General features: G+C 33.6%; 1 protein-coding gene across 1 annotated transcript in view; it reads left to right on the top strand.

Moving 5' to 3' along the window:
* LRP1B (LDL receptor related protein 1B) overlaps positions 1 to 22,750 on the top strand; it is a 2,064,747-nt gene that overhangs the window by 1,777,012 nt on the left and 264,985 nt on the right. Inside the window, 3 exon segments of the mRNA XM_070476260.1 lie at positions 8,135 to 8,257; positions 9,657 to 9,838; positions 18,000 to 18,199. Of these exon segments, the coding sequence (XP_070332361.1) occupies positions 8,135 to 8,257; positions 9,657 to 9,838; positions 18,000 to 18,199 (505 nt within the window).

Consider the following 22,750-nt stretch of genomic DNA (forward strand, 5'->3'; position numbering starts at 1 on the left):
GGTATAAAATTCTTTTTTAAGGTATTTTGTGTGTTAACCAAGTTGCCCTCACCCCCATCATTGAGATTTAAAAATAAACATCTTTTCTAGAACTTTAAGTTTCTGTTCACAGAACGAAGGAATAGCATGGGATTGGTGATCCCTAGCCTTTAAAATTTGGAATTAGCAAAGGAGCAAAAGTATGACTGTAATCTAGTCATGGTTAAAAGTTTATGAGATGCATATATTTAGCCTTACCATTGTCATCCCTCAACTGATCTACTTTGAGAATCTGAACTGCTGATCTATTGTGATGCTTAAGTTCTATTGTCAGTATTTATTTATATATACTATTTGAGATGAAAAGGAATAATTTTCACTTATTACAGAATAGAAATGTGAATTACTTACCTCAACCTTTTTTTTTTCCCCTCTCAATCTACAGTGAAAATAGCATAAAATCAAATCATTAAACTAGACTGATTATTACATGGGCTAGAGAAATATCATAGTTAATTTTAGCCTATCTTTAGTTGTCAGGAAAAGTAGCTTCTTTGGAAAGATTAGGCTTGTATCTGTCCTGCTGCAAGCTTGTCTTTGCTCCAAAATGTGCAGTAGTGACATGACTATGTGATAGCACTGTCTAGAACAAGTGTGCCAAAAGTAAGGATGTTTCATCTTCTCATAGTATGTTTATGCCTGCATGAGGCATTAGATGATAGAGGTCATTCATGTATCACTTTTTCAACAACATAAAGAATGCTTAACTAAATATATTTTTTTCACTGTCTCATGGGTACCTCCATTCCTATTGTTAGAGTTTCATCCATACTGCTTAGGAATTTAGTCTTACTTTAAGTGCAAATATTTGTTAGCAAGTGCGATGTTGGCTATTCCAAAAAGAGTTGAATTTGCCAGCTTCTCTCAAAGTCACAGATTGAAAATGAAATTTTCACATGAAAATCCAGATTTCTGGCTACTCATGAAAAAATGGGACAGTGTAGCATTGCTGGGCTCACATCTCTGAATGGGCACAATCCCAGGCGGGGGGCAGCTGTCACTTTGATATAAAACCCATGCTCTCAATTCACCAGTGTCCTCAAACTTTCCATATGCATACATGTATACTTGTCTTATTCAGGAATGTCTGTGAGGTTTAGACTCTTGCTCTTGAGTTCGGAGGATGCCACCAATATCCACTGTATTGCACCACCTCTTGTCTCTAATTCTGCACCTTAAGAGATTGGGTAAAATATAAAATATTTTCATGTTCTTCATAAAAACTAAAATCTATTTAAAATATAAGAATTAGATAACTATTTCTTTAAGAGATGAGTAATACCCATAAGTATTAAGTTTATATAACTGCTTTAAACTAGAAACATTTTTATTTCCCCAATGTTTTCTACATTATTTAACTTATTTCTTCTGCATGCTCAGTCGCTTCAGTTATGTCCCACTGTTTGTGACTCTATGAACTGGAGCCTGCCAGGCTCCTCTATCCATGGGATTCTCCAGGCAAGAATACTGGAGTGGGTTGCCGTGCCATCCTCCAGGGATCATCCCAACCTAGGGATCAAACCCTCATCTCCTGCATTGCAGTTGGATTCTTTACCGCTGAGCCACCATAACATTTTAAGCTTATATGAAACTTACAAAATATTGAAAATTATCTTTTTATCTTAAGAGTATATCCCCATACCCTCTGTAAGCATTTCTATACCTTCAAGGTTAGATGTGCAAACTATTGAATTTCTTGTATTGTCTCTGAATTGACATTTCTCTTGTATTGGCATGTTTATATATTCTGTTTGCAGTATTTTTGTTTGTTTTCAACATTTCCTCTTTCTAGACTCTCTCTCAAAGGGAAAACAATTCTCTTTTTAGAATACTCTATTTTAAGCTTAGATGAAAACCACAAATTTAACTAATACAGTAAAAGTATTGATTGTCATCATGAAAGAACTGTAAAAGGGCTTCAGTGGCAGCTCCTTGCTTTATTTTCCAACCCTGTTACTTGAGACATTTCTGCTGCAATCTTTTTTTAAATTATTTTTCATATTTTGATTAATATATTATCAGATTGTTCTTAATGGAGCAAATGATTTTTTTCTGTCTGCATTATCTACATTCATCTTGTACAACCAGACCATTGTAATGCACACATTCTCTTAGTGTTTAACTTACTGGTGATATAATATTAGACTTTTGCCACCCAGAGATCAAATTGCCAACATCCGCTGGATCATTGAAAAAACAGGAGATTTCCAGAAAAACGTCTATTCTGCTTTATTGACTATGCCAAAGCCTTTGACTGTGTGGATCACAATAAAGTGTGGAAAATTCTACAAGAGATGGGAATACCAGACCACCTGACCTGCCTCTTGAGAAATGTGTATGCAGGTCAGGAAGCAACAGTTAGAACTGGACATGGAACAAAAGACTGGTTTCAAATAGCAAAAGGAGTACGTCAAGGTTGTATATTGTCACCCTGCTTATTTAACTTATATGCAGAGAACATCATGAGACATGCTGGGCTGGATGAAGCACAGGCTGGAATCAAGATTGCCGGGAGAGATATCAATAACCTCAGATATGCAGATGATACCACCCTTATGGCAGAAAATGAAGAAGAACTTGATGAAAGTGGAGAAAGAGGAGAGTGAAAAAGTTGGCTTAAAGTTCAACATTCAGAAAACTAAGATCATGGCATCCAGTCCCATCACTTCATGGTGAATAGATGGGGAGACAGTGGAAACAGTGGCTGGCTTTATCTTGGGGGGCTCCAAAACCATTGCAGATGGTGATTGCAGCCATGAAATTAAAAGACACTCCTTGGCAGGAAAGTTATGACCAACCTAGACAGCATATTAAAAAGCAGAAACATTACTTTGTCAACAAAGGTCTGTATAGTCAAGGCTATGGTTTTTCCAGTGGTCATGTATGGATGTAAGAGAGACTATAAAGAAAGGGGAGCACCAGAGAATTGATGCTTTTGAACTGTGGTGTTGGATAAGACTCTTGAGTCCCTTGGACTGCAAGGAGATCCAGCCAGTCCATCATAAAGGAGATCAGTCCTGGGTGTTCACTGGACTGATGTTGAAGCTGAAACTCCAATACTTTGGCCACCTGATGCGAAGAGCTGACTCATTTGAAGAGACCCTGATGCTGGGAAAGATTGAGGGCAGGAGGAGAAGGGGAGGGATGACAGAGGATGAGATGGTTGGATGGCATCACTGACTCAATGGACATGGGTTTGGGTAGACTCCAGGTGTTGGTGATGGACAGGAAGGCCTGGAGTGTTGCAGTTCATGGGATCGCAGAGTCGGACGCGACTGAGCAACTGAACTGAACTGAGCTGAATCGCTAGTACTTAAGACGGTATGAATTTCAGACAATTAGTGTAGTTTATAGAAATGAAGAAGATATGAGGAAGATAAAGAAATCCATGCAGGCCCTGGACACCTGTGTCTTTGGAGAGCATTTGTTAGGGGTGACAACTGAGTAAGGATGTAAAGACCCAAGATAGTAAAAACAAGCCTTAAAGTTTTGACTGTGTATTGCTTGAAATATACCATTTTGTTAGGATATTTGTTTTTAACCACTATTTCATCATAGCATTATAGAAAGTTTCAAGGGGTTCTAGGAAGTAAAACCATTTTTTTTTTCTCAAAGATTTTTCTACGTATATAGACTGAAGTAGAAAATATCAGTAATTGTCTCTCCACATTTTCTCCCAGTCAAAATAAATGAAAAGACAATATCCTTGCCTTAATTAATTGGGAATTTTGTGCATAGTTAATTAGGAAGAATAATTTACTCTAATAATACCTTAAATTTTACTCTAATACCTTAAATTTTACTCTAATACCTTAATTTTATTGAATACAATAAAGAGAACAAGTTCTCTTTATTGTATTAGTAACAATCTCATGAAGCTTTATAGCATAAAATTATAACAACTGGTAGAACATTTTTACCCTATATATTCTAAAGTATAGCTATAGCTAAGATAGCTATAACTTAAATTCGTACAGCACATTTAGAAAATGTAAATGGATTTTAGAAATGAAAATTAATCAAGTAGCTTTCCAATATGTAATCCAATTCAGTTCTAGCAGTGCCTTTCATTCCAGTAAAATTGTATCAAGAAACAAAACACAATTTCCTAAATTAATCATCTTGAATCAAATGGTGCAAATCTCAACCACAGAAATAAAAGAAGCAAGTAGTATTTTGATGAAACCAATTTTCAGCTCTGAAACCACTGGAATGACTCTAGCTTTTTGACATTATTTTGACCATGCCTTTGGCTGTTTTAATGTTCCTTGCATATGATTCTGCAAGAAGGGTTTTGCACTGTTTTCTGTAGAGATTAAGAGTAAAGCTGTAGGAAAATGACTAGTTTGTCTTGATAGATATGTCAGAATTCTAAGCTTCAATTCCTCTGCATCCACGGATTTAATTTATTATAGTTGACTTGCTAAATTTGGAACTGGATTTTCATTATCTAAATTGATTATTGTAAAGAATGGAATAGGGTTATTCTGCCAAGACTGGAGATTGTGAGTAACTCTTGGCTAAAGTGAGAGAGAAGTTTCTGTCCATATCCTTCTTGAAGAGTTCTAATTTACCTATCTGTATTGCCAGGCCATCACAGAACCCTAACCCATACCTTATTCTTTCAATGAAAAATGCTTTTAAACAGAAAGAAGATCATAGACTACTATTGAATTTATTAAGCGCTCTACAGAACTTGGAATATATTCAATTTATGTTTTAGAATCTTGATTGATTTTGCATAGATAACTTCTTAGGTTGAATGCTTATGTGTATTTAGTTAGAGAGTCTTCCAAATTTTAGTGTGCAAATGAATATTTAATGAATCTTTTGAATCTGAGACTGAACGTTAGTTGCATTTTTTTAGCATTTATAATCATTATTCTTGATTAGTGATGCCATCTGAAATAAGTATATTTGTATTTATTCATCTGGGCATAGCAGGGTTAGGCTATTTTGGGTTAACTTTATAATCTGGAACTGAAGAAAAAGATTGCTTCTTTTAAGACAAATAAAAGCATAAGATTTGAGCCTATGATTTTCAACACCATCACTCCAAGAATTTAGCCTGGCTACGAGAAGAAAAAAATCAGTTTTTGCCAAAACCTGCTCTGAGTTCCATACATAGGCCATTTTTAGTCTTGGAGGTCGCTGGAAAGAAGTAAAATCTGAATAGCAAAAATTTAGCCTTGGCCAAAGTTTTATTTAAAAAGTGTGTATCTCTGATGCAGTGTTATTATAAAATTCTGAATTTTGAGAATCGATGTGGAAACTGAACTCAGATTTAGGAATTAACCACCTTTCCCCAAGGACTTCCCAAGTGGCTAAAGTGGGAATCCACCTGCCAATTCAAGAGTTGCAGGAGATGCAGGTTCAATAGCTGGTCAGGCAGATCCCCTGGAGGAGGAAATGGCATCCAACTCCAGTACTCTTGCCAGAATAATCCTGTGAACAGAGGAGCCTGATGGGCTACAGTCCATAGAGTCAAAAAGAGCTGGACAGACTGAGCAACTGAGCACACATACTTTACCAAACCAAATCAAACCAAACCACAAGAAAACAAAACAGAACAACAACAACAAAAAACAATGTCTTGGAGATGCTAATCATTACTTATAGGACTATAAGTACTTATAAGCAACCCTTAAACCAATTTGTGACTTTAATGACAATTTCAGAGTAAATATTGATGTAAAAATCTTACATCAGGTATAAAGATATGGCAAATATCTCTAGGGCTTTGCCAAGTGTCTGTAATGTCAATTATTTTTTAATATATAAGAGTTTATATATTAATAAAATCATATTCAACCCTCAAAGTGAGTTAGCACAATTGAAATCTTGATTCAAGTTTTGTTAGCCCATTGGGATGGTAAATCATTGAGCCTTAATGATAGGTCAGAATTAAACCAACCCCTGGAGTTGTTTGTATATTTTTGAGATTAATCCTTTGTCTGTTTCTTCATTTGCTATTATTTTCTCCCATTCTGAAGGCTTTCTTTTCACCTTGCTAATAGTTTCCTTTGTTGTGCAAAAGCTTTTAAGCTTAATTAGGTCCTATTTGTTTATTTTTGCTTTTATTTCCAATATTCTGGAAGGTGGGTCATAGAGGATCTTGCTGTGATTTATGTCAGAGAGTGTTTTGCCTATGTTCTCCTCTAGGAATTTTATAGTTTCTGGTCTTACATTTAGATCTTTAATCCATTTTGAGTTTATTTTTGTGTATGGTGTTAGAACGTGTTCTAGTTTCTCAATTCCAGAAAAATAAATGACCCAATCAAAAAATGGGCCAAAGAACTAAACAGACATTTCTCCAAAGAAGACATACAGATGGCTAGCAAACACATGAAAAGATGCTCAACATCCCTCATTATCAGAGAAATGCAAATCAAAACCACAATGAGGTACCATTACACACCAGTCAGGATGGCTGCTATCCAAAATTCTACAAGGAATAAATGCCGGAGAGGGTGTGGAGAAAAGGGAACCCTCTTACACTGTTGGTGGGAATGCAAACTAGGTACAGCCTGCTATGGAGAACAGTGTGGAGATTTCTTAAAAAACTGGAAATAGAACTGCCATATGACCCAGCAATCCCACTCCTGGGCAGACACACCGAAGAAACCAGATCTGAAAGAGACACGTGTACCCCAATGTTCATCGCAGCACTGTTTATAATAGCCAGGACATGGAAACAACCTAGATGCCCATTAGCAGATGAATGGATAAGGAAGCTGTGGTACAGATATACTATGGAATATTACTCAGCCGTTAAAAAGAATTCATTTAAATCAGTTCTAATGAGATGGATAAAATTGGAGCCCATTATACAGAGTGAAGTAAGCCAGAAAGATAAAGACCAATACAGTATACTAACACACATATATGGAATTTAAAAAGATGGTAACGATAACCCTATATGCAAAACAGAAAAAGAGATACAGATGTACAGAACAGTCTTTTAGACTCTGTGGGAGAAGGTGAGGGTGGGATATTCTGAGAGAATAGCATTGAAACAAGTATACTCTCAAGGGTGAAACAGATCACCAGTCAAGGCTGGATACATGAGTCAAGTGCTTAGGGCTGGTGCACGGGGAGGACCCAAAGGGATGGGATGGAGAGGGATGCGGGAGGGGGGATCGGGATGGGGAACATGTGTAAATCCATGGCTGATTCATGTCAATGTATGGCAAAACCACTACAATATTGTAAAGCAATTAGCCTCCAACTAATAAAAATAAATGGGAAAAATAAATAAATAAACCAACCCCTGGGCAGTCATTTGAACAGCTTGACAGCTAAGAAGCTTCTCAGATCCTAGTGAACAATTCTCAAATCAAATCAGTGAAACAGTGAAACAGCCAAAGGAGCTGGGTTATCAAAAAATCCATCAGCTGAATTCACGTTCAATTTTGTTACCTGCTAAAAAATGCACTAACTGTGCGTCTAAAAGGAAGGATTTCCTTACATTTCTACCATGTGTAATAAAAAGATGTTAACCAAGTTCCTCTTTGGTTAAATATTCACTAAAGTTTTAACTTTTAAATTTGAATGTGGCTCTGTATTGCCTAACAGGCTGCTTGAAGCATGAGAAAAACAGAGAATGTTAGTATGTTGTTGAACCAAAAGCTTTTGGGGAAAGTAAACTTTTAAAATCTTCTTTTCTGACTTTCATCAGGTAGCTAGCAAAAGCTCATCTTAAATTATTGGGGATCACCTACCTTTTCAATTTAGATATATACTCATAATAGCATCAAATTAACATTAACCAAAAATGAAAATTTTTTCCTTTATTTGTCTAAAAGAAAATATTTTCCCATATTATTGACTATTTACTTAAACTGTTTTCTTTTAACACTCCAATATTTTTCCTATTTGGAAATATGCTCAAATAAACTATACAACATCTTATGTGTATGATATAGAGAAAATGTAAACATATGATGCTTTTAAGAAGAATTGGTCACACATGTTTTTTATTGTAAACCTGTAACTATTTAGATTCAAAGGGAAATATTGATTCTTATGAATTCCTAAAATATTGTAAGAAGATTTCTGTTAACTATTATTCAGATATATTCTTTTTTATTTTTAGGGATTAAACAATGTTATTGGTATAGACTTTGATTACAGAGAAGAATTTATCTATTGGATTGATTCCAGTCGACCCAATGGCAGTCGCATAAATAGAATGTGTTTAAATGGAAGTGATATTAAGGTACCTGGATATTACAATGATGAGATAATTCAATATTGTATTGGTATGGTTAAATTGAATAGAAAATGTTATTTGATGGTAAAGGCATGACTCATAGAATGTATTAGGTTGTTTTGAATTTCACATTTGTACAGTGTAAGTTAATGTATACTTTAAATATGAAATTGGAGATTCTTATCCATGTTTCATTATAACATGATTGCTATAAGATAAAAATCAAATTGAGTAAATAAAATCTGAAAACTTATAGTCACAACCCTATAAAATGTGATGAATACTTTGAACTTGAATGATTAGTGCCTGAGATTTAATTGTGTTGATTTCTGTAAAAGAAAATATTGAGTTAGAGTATTTGTAATTGAAAAAAGTAATTATTAGAATGTAGATTGAAATTATAGCACTATTATATTGTTATAGAAGGAAATAATTGAATACATTTGTGTAAAATGATGAATTCTTTGAGTAGACAGCATCAAAATTAACACATATCACATTCTAGATGTGAACTACTCTACTTGACACCATTTCTATGTTAATTTAAGTTTTAAAATAAAATAATTTGCACTGCATGTATGTAGTAAAATGTATTAATAGAAGTTCAAATTCAAGTAGATTGAACCCTTCAATTACTTAAAAAATTTTGAAGCCATTTATAATATTGTATAGAAAGCTATGATGGAAGCAATTTTGAAAATATTAATAAAATCTTTAAATTATATATATACACATATATATAATACCAAAATAATCAGTAGGTTTCATAATTCAGAATAAATGCTATTGGTTTTTTATATACAGCATATTTGTGCATACAAAACCTATATCCTTGTTATATTTGACATAGGTTGCAATTGAACACAACTGTTAAATGAATACATTTTTACTTCCCTTTGGTTAGGTTAAATATTTAATGCATATATTTGTTTATATTCTTTCTTTGTAGTAGGTAGTGTAAGTAGGGCAAGAACAGTTGGGGGAGTGTTGAATTAATTGGTATCTCCCCCAGAACCTTTTATTAATAGATAATATCAATTATTTTTTGTGCTAGTATGTGTGTGCCTGTACCTGTAATAGAATTTTTCCTCCAAATTTTGAGAGAATAAGTAAACTGTAATGAAAATTTAATAAACAACTGTGTAGCCATCCAACAACTTTTTATTTTGGTGTTTCTTTCTTTAAACCTTGGGGCCTGAATTTCTTGGGGCCTGATTACATATTGAGTAATCTCACAAACAAGTAAGTAATTTTATTAGGTAAATTGTTCTATATGTTGTGCTTATCTAAATTCCATTTCAATGTTTAAATACAATTATGTATCTCTAAAAAAGTCAAGAAGTAATTGCTTAATTCTTATTCTAGGCATTTAAAATGTTAACTTTTAAAATTCTTATTTTGTTAGGTAGTGCATAACACAGCTGTCCCCAATGCACTTGCTGTTGATTGGATTGGAAAAAACCTCTATTGGTCGGACACAGAAAAAAGGATCATTGAAGTATCCAAACTCAATGGCTTATACCCTACTATACTTGTTAGCAAAAGGCTGAAGTTTCCCAGGGACCTGTCTTTAGATCCTCGTGCTGGGTTTGTAACAAACATTGAAAATCTTAAAACTTAAGACTGTGGGTTATGTTCAGTATGGTAAATCCTGGCCTGTAGATTTTAACATGGGAACCAATGAAAAGTGTAAATGTGTAGAAATTTTAATTGAGAAATCAAAAATACAAATGTGACTATCACAGAGAAAGAAAATTTAAATGATGGAATTTTACAGGAAGTATTTTTTTTAGGTTTTAAACACAACTCTTCTAACAATCCAATAAGTGTATGAAATAAATAAAACACAGATTTATTCAATTTTAATGCCTTTAACTCTTGGAGGAAAGAGAAGCAAAGATAAACTCTTGGATATTGTTTTGCAGTATTTGTAGTAGTCAAGAATGGAGGTATTGTGATTCCTGAACAACTTTATTATCAGGAGACATAAGTAGTATCTATGAATAATAAATAGCGGTGCATTATCCATGCATTCAGAGGGAAAAGCATAGTGAGAATCTCAGGGAAGATTCATATTAGTGTTGGATTTTATTTGCATTTTTCTGTGAGAATTAAGAACAAGTCATCATACGGATCAAGGACAACTGGCTGGAGAATTTAGATGAGTGTTGAACACACATTTAAGTGTCAAAGCTGCTTTCTAAAGTTCTGTAGTTTATGACCATTATCATTTACTTTCAATTATGTTATTTTGGTAGGTAGAGAAGGCATATCATTCTCTTTTTTTAACACTATAATTTGAGTGATTACATACTCCAAAATGATCTCTGTAGAAGTTCAACCTATTGAACATGTTTTTAAATAACAAATTTAGAGAAAATTTGCTTTTTAAAAATATCACATATTTGCAATAAACAAGCATTATACTAACTCTAGTGCTCTAGATTTTCTGCTGTCTTAATTAATTTCCCATTTAATAGTTCACCAAATCACTGCTTAACCATATGCAATAATTAAATTTTGCTTCTTGCTAATATAATGTATCTCTGTTTTACTGTCTCATGTTTATAATCGACAAAGTGATCATATAATAATATGCCTGGAGCTTAATTTTAAATATTAATTTGGGTAAAAGCAATATGTAATGGGGAAGACTTGTACTGTAAATCTACAAACCATTTCCAAGGTAATGGTGCAAGTTTTGACTTTTCACTATACAATTATGCATACTATTTTGTTACCTTTTAAAATATTTTCTTTACCATAGTAACAATAGAATATCAACTATATTTTAAATGAACAGAGTCACAATGGAGTCTGTTTCCATAGATATTACAGGAAATAATGGTCAGATACTGTTTGGCTATCATGATCATTCGTTCAAAAGAATATGCATATTTGAGTCATTTGGTATTTTATCACAAGATATTTTAGCTTGTCCATTGTCCTTTTCTTCAAATCAGTATTTCTCTCTTAGCTCTCATCTCATAATTTTCAAGATGCCTTATTTTCCAAATATAAGAAGCATTATTTGTTAATAACAGTATTTGGAACTTTCCTGTTTATAAAGCAAACTGTATCCTACCCTAGTGAACACAGCTGAATCTAGTGTTAAGGTTTATTTCTCCCAGGTTAGAGTTAGTAACCCATTAACTGATGCAATCTGAACTTATCATCAACCTGCCAAAAGTGTCAATTAAGATGGCAAAATATTAAATTATTGCAGATATTATGAAAGACTACTTTGATTCCATTTTAAATAATATTTGAAGTATGATATGAAATCCCAGATTATAACCCAAGAAACATAAAAATCAGGTATTTTTATGAAACAATTAAAGCCATATAACAGCAGATAAACAGATTCTAACAGATAAAATTTAATGACACCTTTTTGTTCATACTGTTTTCCTGGTTCCCCAAAGTGAGACAATAAGGTAACTTGGATTTTAGTTTATATGAGATGAGCTTCAGGATGGAAATGCCATGGCTGTCTAAATTATTACACAATCTTGCTCCAAAAATGACAGCTTAAATTCTGAGTATTCAGTAAAGGTGGAATTGAACTTTTCTATTGTGATTTGCATATGTTCTGAATATACCAATACTACTACTAACCCCTCTTTTCTTTAGAAGTGTAATCTCTGTCCCAATATTTAGTGAAGAAGAGAGCAAGGATTCTTTAGGGAAGATAAAGATCATTGGAAGGTCTAATGTGATAAAGCATCTATAAACATTTTAAAGGGAGCTTGGGGATACTTTCTTATGATGGTAGTATGCCAGTGGTCTCATTGTGGATATGTTGGTTAGTAAGAATGAAAAAGAAAATATAAATAGATCATCTTCCTGGTTATTACGTTAAAATTCAGCTGAAATCCAATTATCCCTGTTATTCTGTTATTGATTGGGAATCAGTGTACTAATTTAATCATAAATTCTGGGTGAGTAATATCATTTATATTTAGTATTTATAAACAGAAGAGATATAGATGCATTTTAAAATAGAATAGAAAATACAAAACTGTGCTGAGCATAGTTATTGTTCAGTCACTCAGTCATGTCCAACTTTGCGACTCCATGGACTGCAGCATGTCAGGCTTCCCTGTCCTTCACCATCTCCCAGAGCTTATTAAAACTCACGTTCATCGAGTCAGTGATGCCATCCAACCATTCATCCTCTGTCATCCCCTTCTCCTCCTGCCTTCAATCTTTACCAGCATCAGGGTCTTTTCAAATGAGTCATATCTTTGAATCAAGTGGCCAAAGTATTGGACCTTTGGCTTCAGCATCAGTCCTTCCAGTGAATATTCAGGACTGATTTCCTTTAGGATGGACTGGCTGGATTTCCTTGCAGTCCAAGGGACTCTCAAGAGTCTTCTCAAACACCACAGTTCAAAAACATCAATTCTTCAGTGCTCAGCCTTCTTTATGGTCCAACTCTCACATCCATGCATGACTACTGGAAAAACTATAGCTTTGACTAGACAGAGTTTTGCTGGCAAAGTAATGTCTCTCTTTTTAATATGCTGTTAGGTTTGTCATAGCTTTTCTTCCAAGGAGCAAGTGTCTTAAAAATTTAATGGCTGCAGTAACCATCTGCAGTGCTTTTAGAGCCCAAGAAAATAAATTCTGTCACTGTTTCCATTGTTTCCCCATCTATTTGCCATGAAATGATGGGATCAAATGTCATGATCTTATTTTTTGAATGCTGTTTTAAGCCAGCTTTTTCACTCTCCTCTTTCACTTTCATCAAGAGCCTCTTTAGTTCCTCTTCACTTTCTTCCATAAGGCTGGTGTCATCTTCATATCTGAAGTTGTTGTTATTTCTTCCCACAATCTTGATTCCAGCTGTACTCCATCCAGCCCAGTATTTCTCATGATGTATACTGTATATAAGTTAAATAAGCATGGTTACAATATACAGCCTTGATGTAATCCTTTCCCAGTTTGCAACCAGTCCATTGTTCCATGCCTGGTTCTAACTGTTGCTTCTTGACCTGCATACACGTTTCTCAGGAAGCAGGTAAGGTGGTCTGATATTCCCATTTCTTTAAGAATTTTCCACAGTTTGTTGAGATCCACACAGTCAAAGGATTTGGCATAATCAATAAAGCAGTAGATTTTTTTTCTGTAATTTTCTTGCTTTTTCTATGATTCAATGAATTTTGGCAATATGATCTCTGGTTCTTCTGCTTCCTCTGCCTTTTCTAAATCTTGGCTTGAACATCTGGAAGTTTCAATTCGCTTACTGTTGAAATCTGGCTTGGAGAATTTTGAGCATTACCTTTCTAGAATGTGAAATGAGTGCAGTTGTGTGGTAGTTTTAACATTCTTTGGCACTGCCTTTTTTGGGGATTAGAATGAGCATACTTTTATCTTTAAAATATCACTTCAGCATAACAAAAATTCATTATGATAGACAGTAAATTGAAAGTATATTATGACTGGTTAACAAAATAAATTCATCTACTCATTCATTTATTCAACTCATATTTCTCTAGCATCTAGTGTATATCTGGCACTCTTCTAGGTATAGTATAAAAATAAAAGATACAACCCCTGTTTCAAAGTACTGGTTCAGTTAGTAGGCAGATGAGCAAATAATTGTCATATAATGCAGTACCTCTAAAGTGGAGAAAATAGAACATGTGTCTGCCTCAACTGGAATCAGTGAGATATTCCTGGACAAGAGTGGTGAAGTATGAATTAGTCAGATTATGTGGTTCACTTCAGTGCTGAAGGTAATTCAGGCAAAAAGAAGTTTTATGGAAAAGTAAAGACCTATAGAAGAGCATGGCATATCCAAAGAATTGAAAAAAAAAAACAAAACTCATACAAAGGGAGCAAATTAGCTATATGTAATTGGAGAACTTTGATACCAGTTTACAGAGTAAAAAGGAGCTAGGAATAAATCAAAATGTAATACAACGCAACAACAATGAAATAAACCTTATAAGACTTGTGGCTTGGGCAAAGAAGGTACACAGAAAAATGACTTCCTCAGAATAGGAGGAACGTAGGAAAAGGGGCGGATATAAGAAAGTGGAATGACCTATTGGGAGTTGGAGTGCCAAATAATAATAATAATGATAATGATGATCACTGCCACTTCTATAGTATTTTGCAAATTAGAAAAATCTGTCTGTGTTATATCACTTTAGATGCATATACTGCTTTCTCAGAGTCTCTGAAAAAGACCTGATTGTTCTTATTATTATATTTTTAGTACAAATAAGAACCAGTTTCCCTGGTGGCTCAGAGAGTACTGTATCTGTCCACAATGTGAGACCTGAGTTTGGTTCCTGGGCTGATAATTTCCCCTAGAGAAGGAAATGGTTACTCACTCTAGTATTCTTGCCTGGAAATATCTGTCCACAATGTGAGAGACCTGAGTTTGGTTCCTGGGTTGATAATTTCCCCTAGAGAAGGAAATGGTTACTCACTCCAGTATTCTTGCCTGGAAAATTCCATGGACAGAGGAACCTTGTGGGCTACAGTCCATGGGGTCACAAAGAGTCGGACACAACTGAATGATGAACACACACACTCAACAAAGAACATTCAGCCAAAATGGCTAAGTGATTTTCTCAGGATCATTTAGGTAGTATGATATTAAACTAGGGATTTAATTCAGTTTCCAAGCTTTGGTCAGCTCTTTTCTCTATTGTATCTCATTAGAGTTTACAGTAACAAAATTACCTTGAGCCATGAGCAACTTTTCCAAGAGTCATCCAAACAAGGCATAGAAAAAATTTTTTCCTGTTTTACAATTTGCCTTTTTACAAAATTTAAGTTACTATAGATAGTATGTTATTTGGGAAATTAAAGAAACTGCATAGTAATTACAAGCATGCCTTATTTTTAAATTGAACTTTCCAGGTGGTTCAGTGGTAAAGAATCTGCCTGCCAATACAGGAGATTCCAGAGACCCGGGTTCAGCCCCAGGATAGAGAAGATCCCCTGGAGGAGAAAATGGCAACCCACTCCAGTTTTCTTGCCTGGAGAATCCCATGGACAGAGGAGCCTGGCAGGCAATAGTCCATGCAGTATCAAAGAGTCAGACAGGATGAGCACGAATGAGTTTTCACAAGCAAAGCATTTACTGTGCCTCTCTCTTTATGGGTGGTCAACTGCTGATGGCTTTATTTTGTTATCTTTTTCATACTTAAGCCTCATTACTATGCATTTAAGCTTCTCAATAAGTCTGAACTAGACCTTCTGGTCATTTTACATCTAAAATGCAACCTTAAATATTATCTAAGTATAAAATTTATTGTAAATAATTAGAGCTGAAAAACAAAAAATGCTTCAAAGGTTGATATTTTTCTCTGTGGGGAGAAATTATTACTATTATCCCTTTTGAACATATAAATAAATCCAGGCTTGGGGTAGTTAACTAAAGTGCCCAATTCACATGGGTAGACCTGGTATTTGAACTCAATAATCTGTTTCTAGGCTTTTTATTTTTTGGTTTTGCTTTTAAGACTTTACATAATGTTGATTAGGAAAAAAAATGACAAAACTGCATTATTCATGGAATATGAATTTTATCTTAAATATAAAAATGCTTTTTAAAAAAAGTCTGTAAATCTTGAGACCTGAGCCCTTGGTCCAGCTACCACTATTGTAACAGGCTAGGACAAAGCTCGTAATATTTTACAGTTTCAGTTTATCATGAAGTGAAGGCCTGAAGCTATGTGATTTTCAAGACCTGTTGCAGCATTAAAATCTTTAAATTATACTTTATTTTAAATTCTGAAAGAGGAGAAAGATCATTGCTATCAAGAAATTGGGTTAGATTGTTTTGAAGATAAGATTTATGCTCAAAGAGCTACTAGTGAGAATAAGATTTTTCATTTCATTTTCCATTTAGGTAAAATTGTTGTTCCTTCATTGGCACCTCCATGGTAAAAAAAAAAAAACTTTTATCATAATAGTCTTAAAATTTTTGATTTAACATTCACCTCTATTGTATTCATTGAGAGATCTTTGATGGCAAAAATAATGTTTACCTCTGTGTTCTCAGTAATAAGTAATGTTTGATATATTATGACCTCAGTGAATCACTGTTTCAAGACACGTTTTTCAGTCCACTTAAGAATGGCTTGGGGATTTATCAGGGATGCCCCACCAACTGATTTATTGAGTTAGATTCTCTGATTCTGAACCACAAGAACCTGTGTCATTACTGCTTTGTGGGTTCCCATGTGCGTGATATATGTGTTGTTCAATTATACACATGATAAAGAAATTCTGCAGACCAGAACTAGCTAAAGCAGAGTTTCGTAAAGTGTGTCTCCTGCAACCTGCTCTAGGAAGATAAATGGTATTACCCAAAACTATGTGATAAAAAAGGATATCATAGCTCTATCTTAGACAATCATTATATGTGTACCATTTTAACAGCTTTGAGAAGTCCTGTAATTAAAAAGAGGATGCTTACTTTGCTTAACAAAACCATTTTTCAAATATATAATTTTATAACATACTTTGAAAAATTTGAACTGACACAAATCAGAGAAGAATTTGTGGAGAACAGAGGAGACAATATAAGTTATGTCTGAATGAAAGTATCTATATAATTGAAGAGACAGGAGCAAGTCAGATGATATGATGAAAGCACAGAAGTGAAAATTATAGAACTATAAATACTCCAAGTAGAGCTCAGTTCACACATTTCCAAAGTGGAAAGTCATTTGTAGAAGTCTGTTTGTGTCTCATAATGAAAAATTTGAATATCAGGGAGAGAATTTCAAGCCTCAAACTCTTACTGAACTTATTTAGGGTAATGTAAGAGCTGTTGGACTCCATAAAATATGTTCTTCCTCTTTCTGGTATCTTGGTTCAAGATGGTGATAATATTAGCCAAATTAAAAGTTCAAAATACAAACAAAAATTTAGATTTGCTATTACACAGAGGTCAGATGATTTGAAATTCATAATTTACTATGTTGTTGTTGTTTAGCTGCTAAGTCATGTCCAACTCTTTTTGACCCCCTAGACTATAGCCCACAGTGCTTCTCAGTCCATGGAATTTCCCAAGCAAGAATACTGGAGTGATTTACCATTTCCTTCACCAGGGGACTTTCTCAACCAAGGGATCAAACCTTGTCTCCTGACAGGTGGATTCTTTACCACTGAGTCACCAGAGAAACCCCATAATTTACTTAATGACCTCAAATACTTTATATTCATCTCCAAAAATTTGTAATACTTTGTTGACAGCATTTAATGGAGGAAATTATTTTTCACTTATGTAATTCACTTAATTTTATATGATTTTAATTAATTTAAATATAAAGAATCACAATTAGCTAGTGGCTACCACACTGGACAATGAGCATCTAAGAAAATACAATGTATTCCTCCATAATTCATTTTGAATTTTTCATAGGTAAAACAAAAGAAAAAAATGCATCTGGGTTGTTTTATTCCTTTAACATTATGAATGCAGTTTGAAAGTTTACAACTTTCATTTTGGGCATCTGTAATTTGTTAACAGTTCCTGAAATGTTATATACATGAGTTGTTTACTAAAGGAAACATGTCTAAAATTATCTGGATATTTCAAAGTATGCTATATGTTTAAAAAAAAATAACAGAAGTTTGTACTAGAATATGCTTTTACAAACTACAATTTAGAGAGATACAAGAATTAATTTGGGAATAGCTGAGTAAATAAGAGAAATACTGTATGGTGTTTTATTCCCTGATTGTAAATAATATGCCTGCTGATTTTCTTTTCTAGGTATTTGTATTGGATTGATTGCTGTGAGTATCCTCACATTGGCCGTGTTGGAATGGATGGAACCAATCAGAGTGTTGTCATAGAAACCAAGATTTCTAGACCTATGGCACTAACAATAGATTATGTCAACCATAGACTCTACTGGGCTGATGAAAATCATATCGAGTTTAGCAACATGGATGGATCTCACAGACACAAAGGTTAGTCCAGTAGCACAAATGACTCAGTATTTTAGCAGTTCATAAAATACTCATTTATAAATATATATATATATATATATAGTTTTTTATATACTTTCACCAAATACATTTCTTAATTTAATATTACATTATTATATTCCTTTGTGACAATGTTGGTAAATAAGAACTAGATCTGTTTATTCAGAACTTCTATAATCATGCATAAAAATCATTAACATTGTCAGTGTTTTCTTTAATTGCATTTTTCTAAATAGTTTTTATAGCAAGTAGATGATACTTTTATAAGTTAATATATACATATATCCCAATGGAATTGAAGCAGAAGAATAGTTGCTTGTAAAAATAAGGTTGTTATTACAATCTGGAAATTTTTTTTTATTTTTTTTAATATTAAGTGAAAATAAAACTCTTTAAAGACAGTGAAACAGTATCATTTACCTTATGAATCAAATTACATACATGATTAAATTTATTGTTGCTTAATCAACAACATCAACAAAAAGTAATATGAAAAATAGCTTTCAAATTAGAGTAACATTTAGGAAATTATTGGAATATGAACAAATATTAACTTCTACATATACTTTATTTTTCCACTTTTTATAACTCTGAGTAGATTATACAACTCTAAGCATAAAACAAATGAAGGAAGCAATTTGATATGAGGGAGAATTAGTGATGGGCCAAAGGTTTTAGGGGAAAAAATAGCTGAGGATAAAGGAATTAAGAGCAGAGAAGGACATGATACAAAAGAACAGTATCAGATGAGGATGACACAAATTCAACAGAAACCACAAACAATTCAAATGAACAACTCAAAATATTTTAGATGCAGATGGCTCTTTATAGATTAAATTTTCCCCACATGAAGATTAATCTCTTTAATATCTAGTGGCCTAATGTCACCTTTATTATTAGATGTTTTCATCTTCAGATATCTTGTAAAGTACAAGTGCAACCCCATGGACTGCAGCCCACCAGACTCCACTTGTCCATGGGGATTCTCCAAGCAAGAACACTGGAGTGGGTAGCTATGCCATCCTCCAGGGGATCTTCCCAACCCAGGGATCGAGCCCAGGTCTCCCGCATTACAGGTGGATTATTTACCAGCTGAACCACCAGGGAAGCTAATTTTCGTGGGAGGTTCCAAGCAAAGCCTATCCATTTTAATGGCTTCTCTTAGGAGATTGCTTTCTTCTCAGTAAGCTTAGATCAAAACATCTGGAAGAAGAAAAGAGATGAGATGCTAAGGAAGAGAGGATTTTTTATAATTTAATACTGTGAGATGAGGCTCTGCAAATTTATGCCAGTGTGGAGAAGGATGAAGCAACCAAGTTTTAAAGAAGAAAAAATTCCAAGTAGGAAGAAGCGAGTGGAATTAGGGAATTAAGAAGTACAAACTCCTATGTATAAAATAAAATATCTACAAAATATAGTTTATAACATAGGGAATATAACCAATATTTTATAACAACTTTAAAAGCATAATCTATAAAATATTGAATCACTCTGTTATATACCTGAACCTAATATAATATTGTGAATCAATTATATCTTATAAAAAACAAATTAAAAAAATAAATAGTAAAGGAAATTTACATCACTGAAATCACATCACTTCAATTCTGCCCAAGTTATTTCTCAGTTGTTGTTTAAGCAAATATGTCCTCTAACTAAACATTCTGACAGAAAGTGCTTAGAGGTGCTTATTTAAGTGTGAACATTGAAGTATGACAAGTGGAGTTGGATGAGTCACTTTTTGAGGTGTTGACATTCCAATTACAAAGATAAAGAAACTCATCAGGATGCAATTGGAATGAAGAGTTATTTAAAGATCACTTTAGGGTTTTAATTACAGCAAAAGTAATGTTGACAAATCAAAATTACACTTAGCATTCAGCAGTTATATCTCCTCTGAAGAATCAATAATGAAATGTTCCCCAACATTCATAGATGATATAATTGAAAGTTTTATTGTAGCAATCAGTGATTTCCCCACGTAACCATTTTTAACATGTATATAAAGCACTAAGTTGTTATGAATGTAGTTCTTTGTGCTAAAATTTCAATGTACAATAAAATTTAAACACATTTTGGTTAGATAGGTGAGCATTTAAAATATATTCTAGCATCAAATACTTGCCTATTTTTATTTGAGACTTTTGTTTGAATAACAAAATCTGTAGTTAAAATTATCTATTAGAAACTGTTGATTCTATCCCTGCCCCATTATTTTAAAATTATGTCAGATATGTGGATAATTAATGCTTTGAAAACTCAAAACAAATGTGTGTAAATGAAGTGTCTTTCAATCATAGTCTTGTGATGGCTTTGGTAGATGGACATACATAGTAAGAAGTGAAACTAAATTTACTAAAGAGTAGAATATTTGACTGAAAGATATTCAGATGTGATTATATTAACATTTAAAAATTCGACTTTTGAAAATCCCTTGAGGCTCAAGATGGGGAGAAAAGGAAAGTAAAAGTAGTTGCTGTCTTCAGAAATATTTCCTCCTGAAGGCATTCTCAGAAAGACTAATGAAAAATTCATTAAGTGTCTTATTAGGCATCTGCCAATATCTGAACGCAAGCCAATAATTACATGGCAGTTACTATCAAGTTACTAATTGTAGACAGCCTGAATTATGCCAACTCCACAGCCAATGAAAAAAAGTCAATCATTTACAGTGTTTGTAAAGAGGAATAGGATTTTTCTACTCCATGAATTTGTCCCCTAAAGACATCAGAAGCACTGTGGTTTTCTATTTGTATATTTAGAGTTGGAAAATGAGACTTTTATAACAAGAATAACTTTTCTGTTAGGTTGGTCACTGACCTCTCTTCTCACTTAACCAGACTAATATTATTGCTCTCATTTATTCTTTTTATTAAAACTACAGCCATAGTTCATCAAAGAATGGGACATGTCAGTTATATCAAAGTAATCTGAGCATAAAAAGGGTGTATAAAATTTCATAATTATTATTTTTTCATAAGTCAAAGTTTAATAATGGAGAAAAACTAAACCATGAATATCACTTTACAGTTTAGAAGGTTTTTTCTCCAAAACATGTCCTGGTTTAAACCATACAACATTTCCATAAATAAAGCATCATTTTATTATTATTTGTCCAGCCTGAGAATTTCTGAGAGTTCTGCATTCTGTGCCCTAAGTGGTAGATCAGATTACCTCCAGGAGACATGTGACTTGCAATATGCTTGAAAATCTGCATGCATTTTTCTCTGCCACCTCTTCTAACCCAACCCACCTTCTTAACAAGTCCAGACATTAAGTCATTTTTTTTTTTAAGTGAGAATTTGCTATCCTGGGAACATTTAAGTGCAGTCTTAGTCACATGAATCTTTCCCTAATTCCTGCATGGATTATTCTATTGGTTTTTACTTCAATAATCACATAATAAAATGATATCATAATACTGTAGAATAGTATGCATACTACTGGGTAATTGAGACAATTTATATTAAATCAAATTTTCATTGTTCATTTTTTAAATTTCTCTGATTTTTTTTTGTTGTTGTTAGATCTGCCGATTCATTCATTCGACAAACATTTACAGTTGTCTCCTTCCATGCCATGTATTATGTCAGACCCTGGAGTTACAAAGATGAATAAGTTCCTGTCTTCAAAGAACCTGTTTAGTTGTTGGGGGTGGGGAGACTGATATGCAGATAATAACATATATCAGATTGGGATTAGAGGTATATGTACAATATTGCCAAAATTCAGGCTGGAGTGTTTGGTGTGTGATGGGATCTTTGAAACGTCTGAAAGATGGGGAGGACAAGCTCTTCATATGGGGAAATGTAGGGAGGATTAATCACACAGAGGTAACAGGATGTGCAAAGATATAATAGAGTCTTGAAGCAGCATGGGGTTTGCATAGTTTGTAAACTGGAAGTCATATAAGAAGAAAGTAATGACACTAGATGAACAAGGGCAAATTGCTGCCAGATTGTGACAGGCCTTGTATGCTAGGTAATTTGGAATTTATCCTTTAGGTCATAGGGAGCCATTGATGGCATTTAGTTGATAGGATGTCATTATTAGATTTGACAACCACATGGAAAATGAAAGACCCTGGAAGGGCAACCAATTTAGAGGCTGTTAAAATATTTTAGGAGAAAATATTTGAAGTGATTATAGCTGTGGGAATGGGGATAAAGTGTTGCATTCAGTAGTTATTTAGCAGAATAAGGAGGACAGATCTGTAAAGTTGAAATAGCAAAAATATTGGTGGTTGAGTTGCAAATATAAAGTGAATGATGTATTTTTATATACTTAACCAGGGGGAAATAACTTACAGTTTGAAAACTTATTTATTTTACATATATTTCTACATTTTTTAAAGAAATAAAAGGCACCAAATGAAGCATACTTAGAAATTCTTCTTAAAAAGCTCTGAATTAATGAGAGGTACATTTATTTAACATAAGGGTTAACATCAAAGAAATTCTGACAATTTACCTAGAAGAAATATTGCAAAAGAGTGAATATCTCTCCTCCTACTATCCTTTGATATATAAAATA

This window comes from Odocoileus virginianus, chromosome 13, assembly GCF_023699985.2.
Source record: "Odocoileus virginianus isolate 20LAN1187 ecotype Illinois chromosome 13, Ovbor_1.2, whole genome shotgun sequence".
NCBI lineage: Eukaryota > Metazoa > Chordata > Mammalia > Artiodactyla > Cervidae > Odocoileus > Odocoileus virginianus.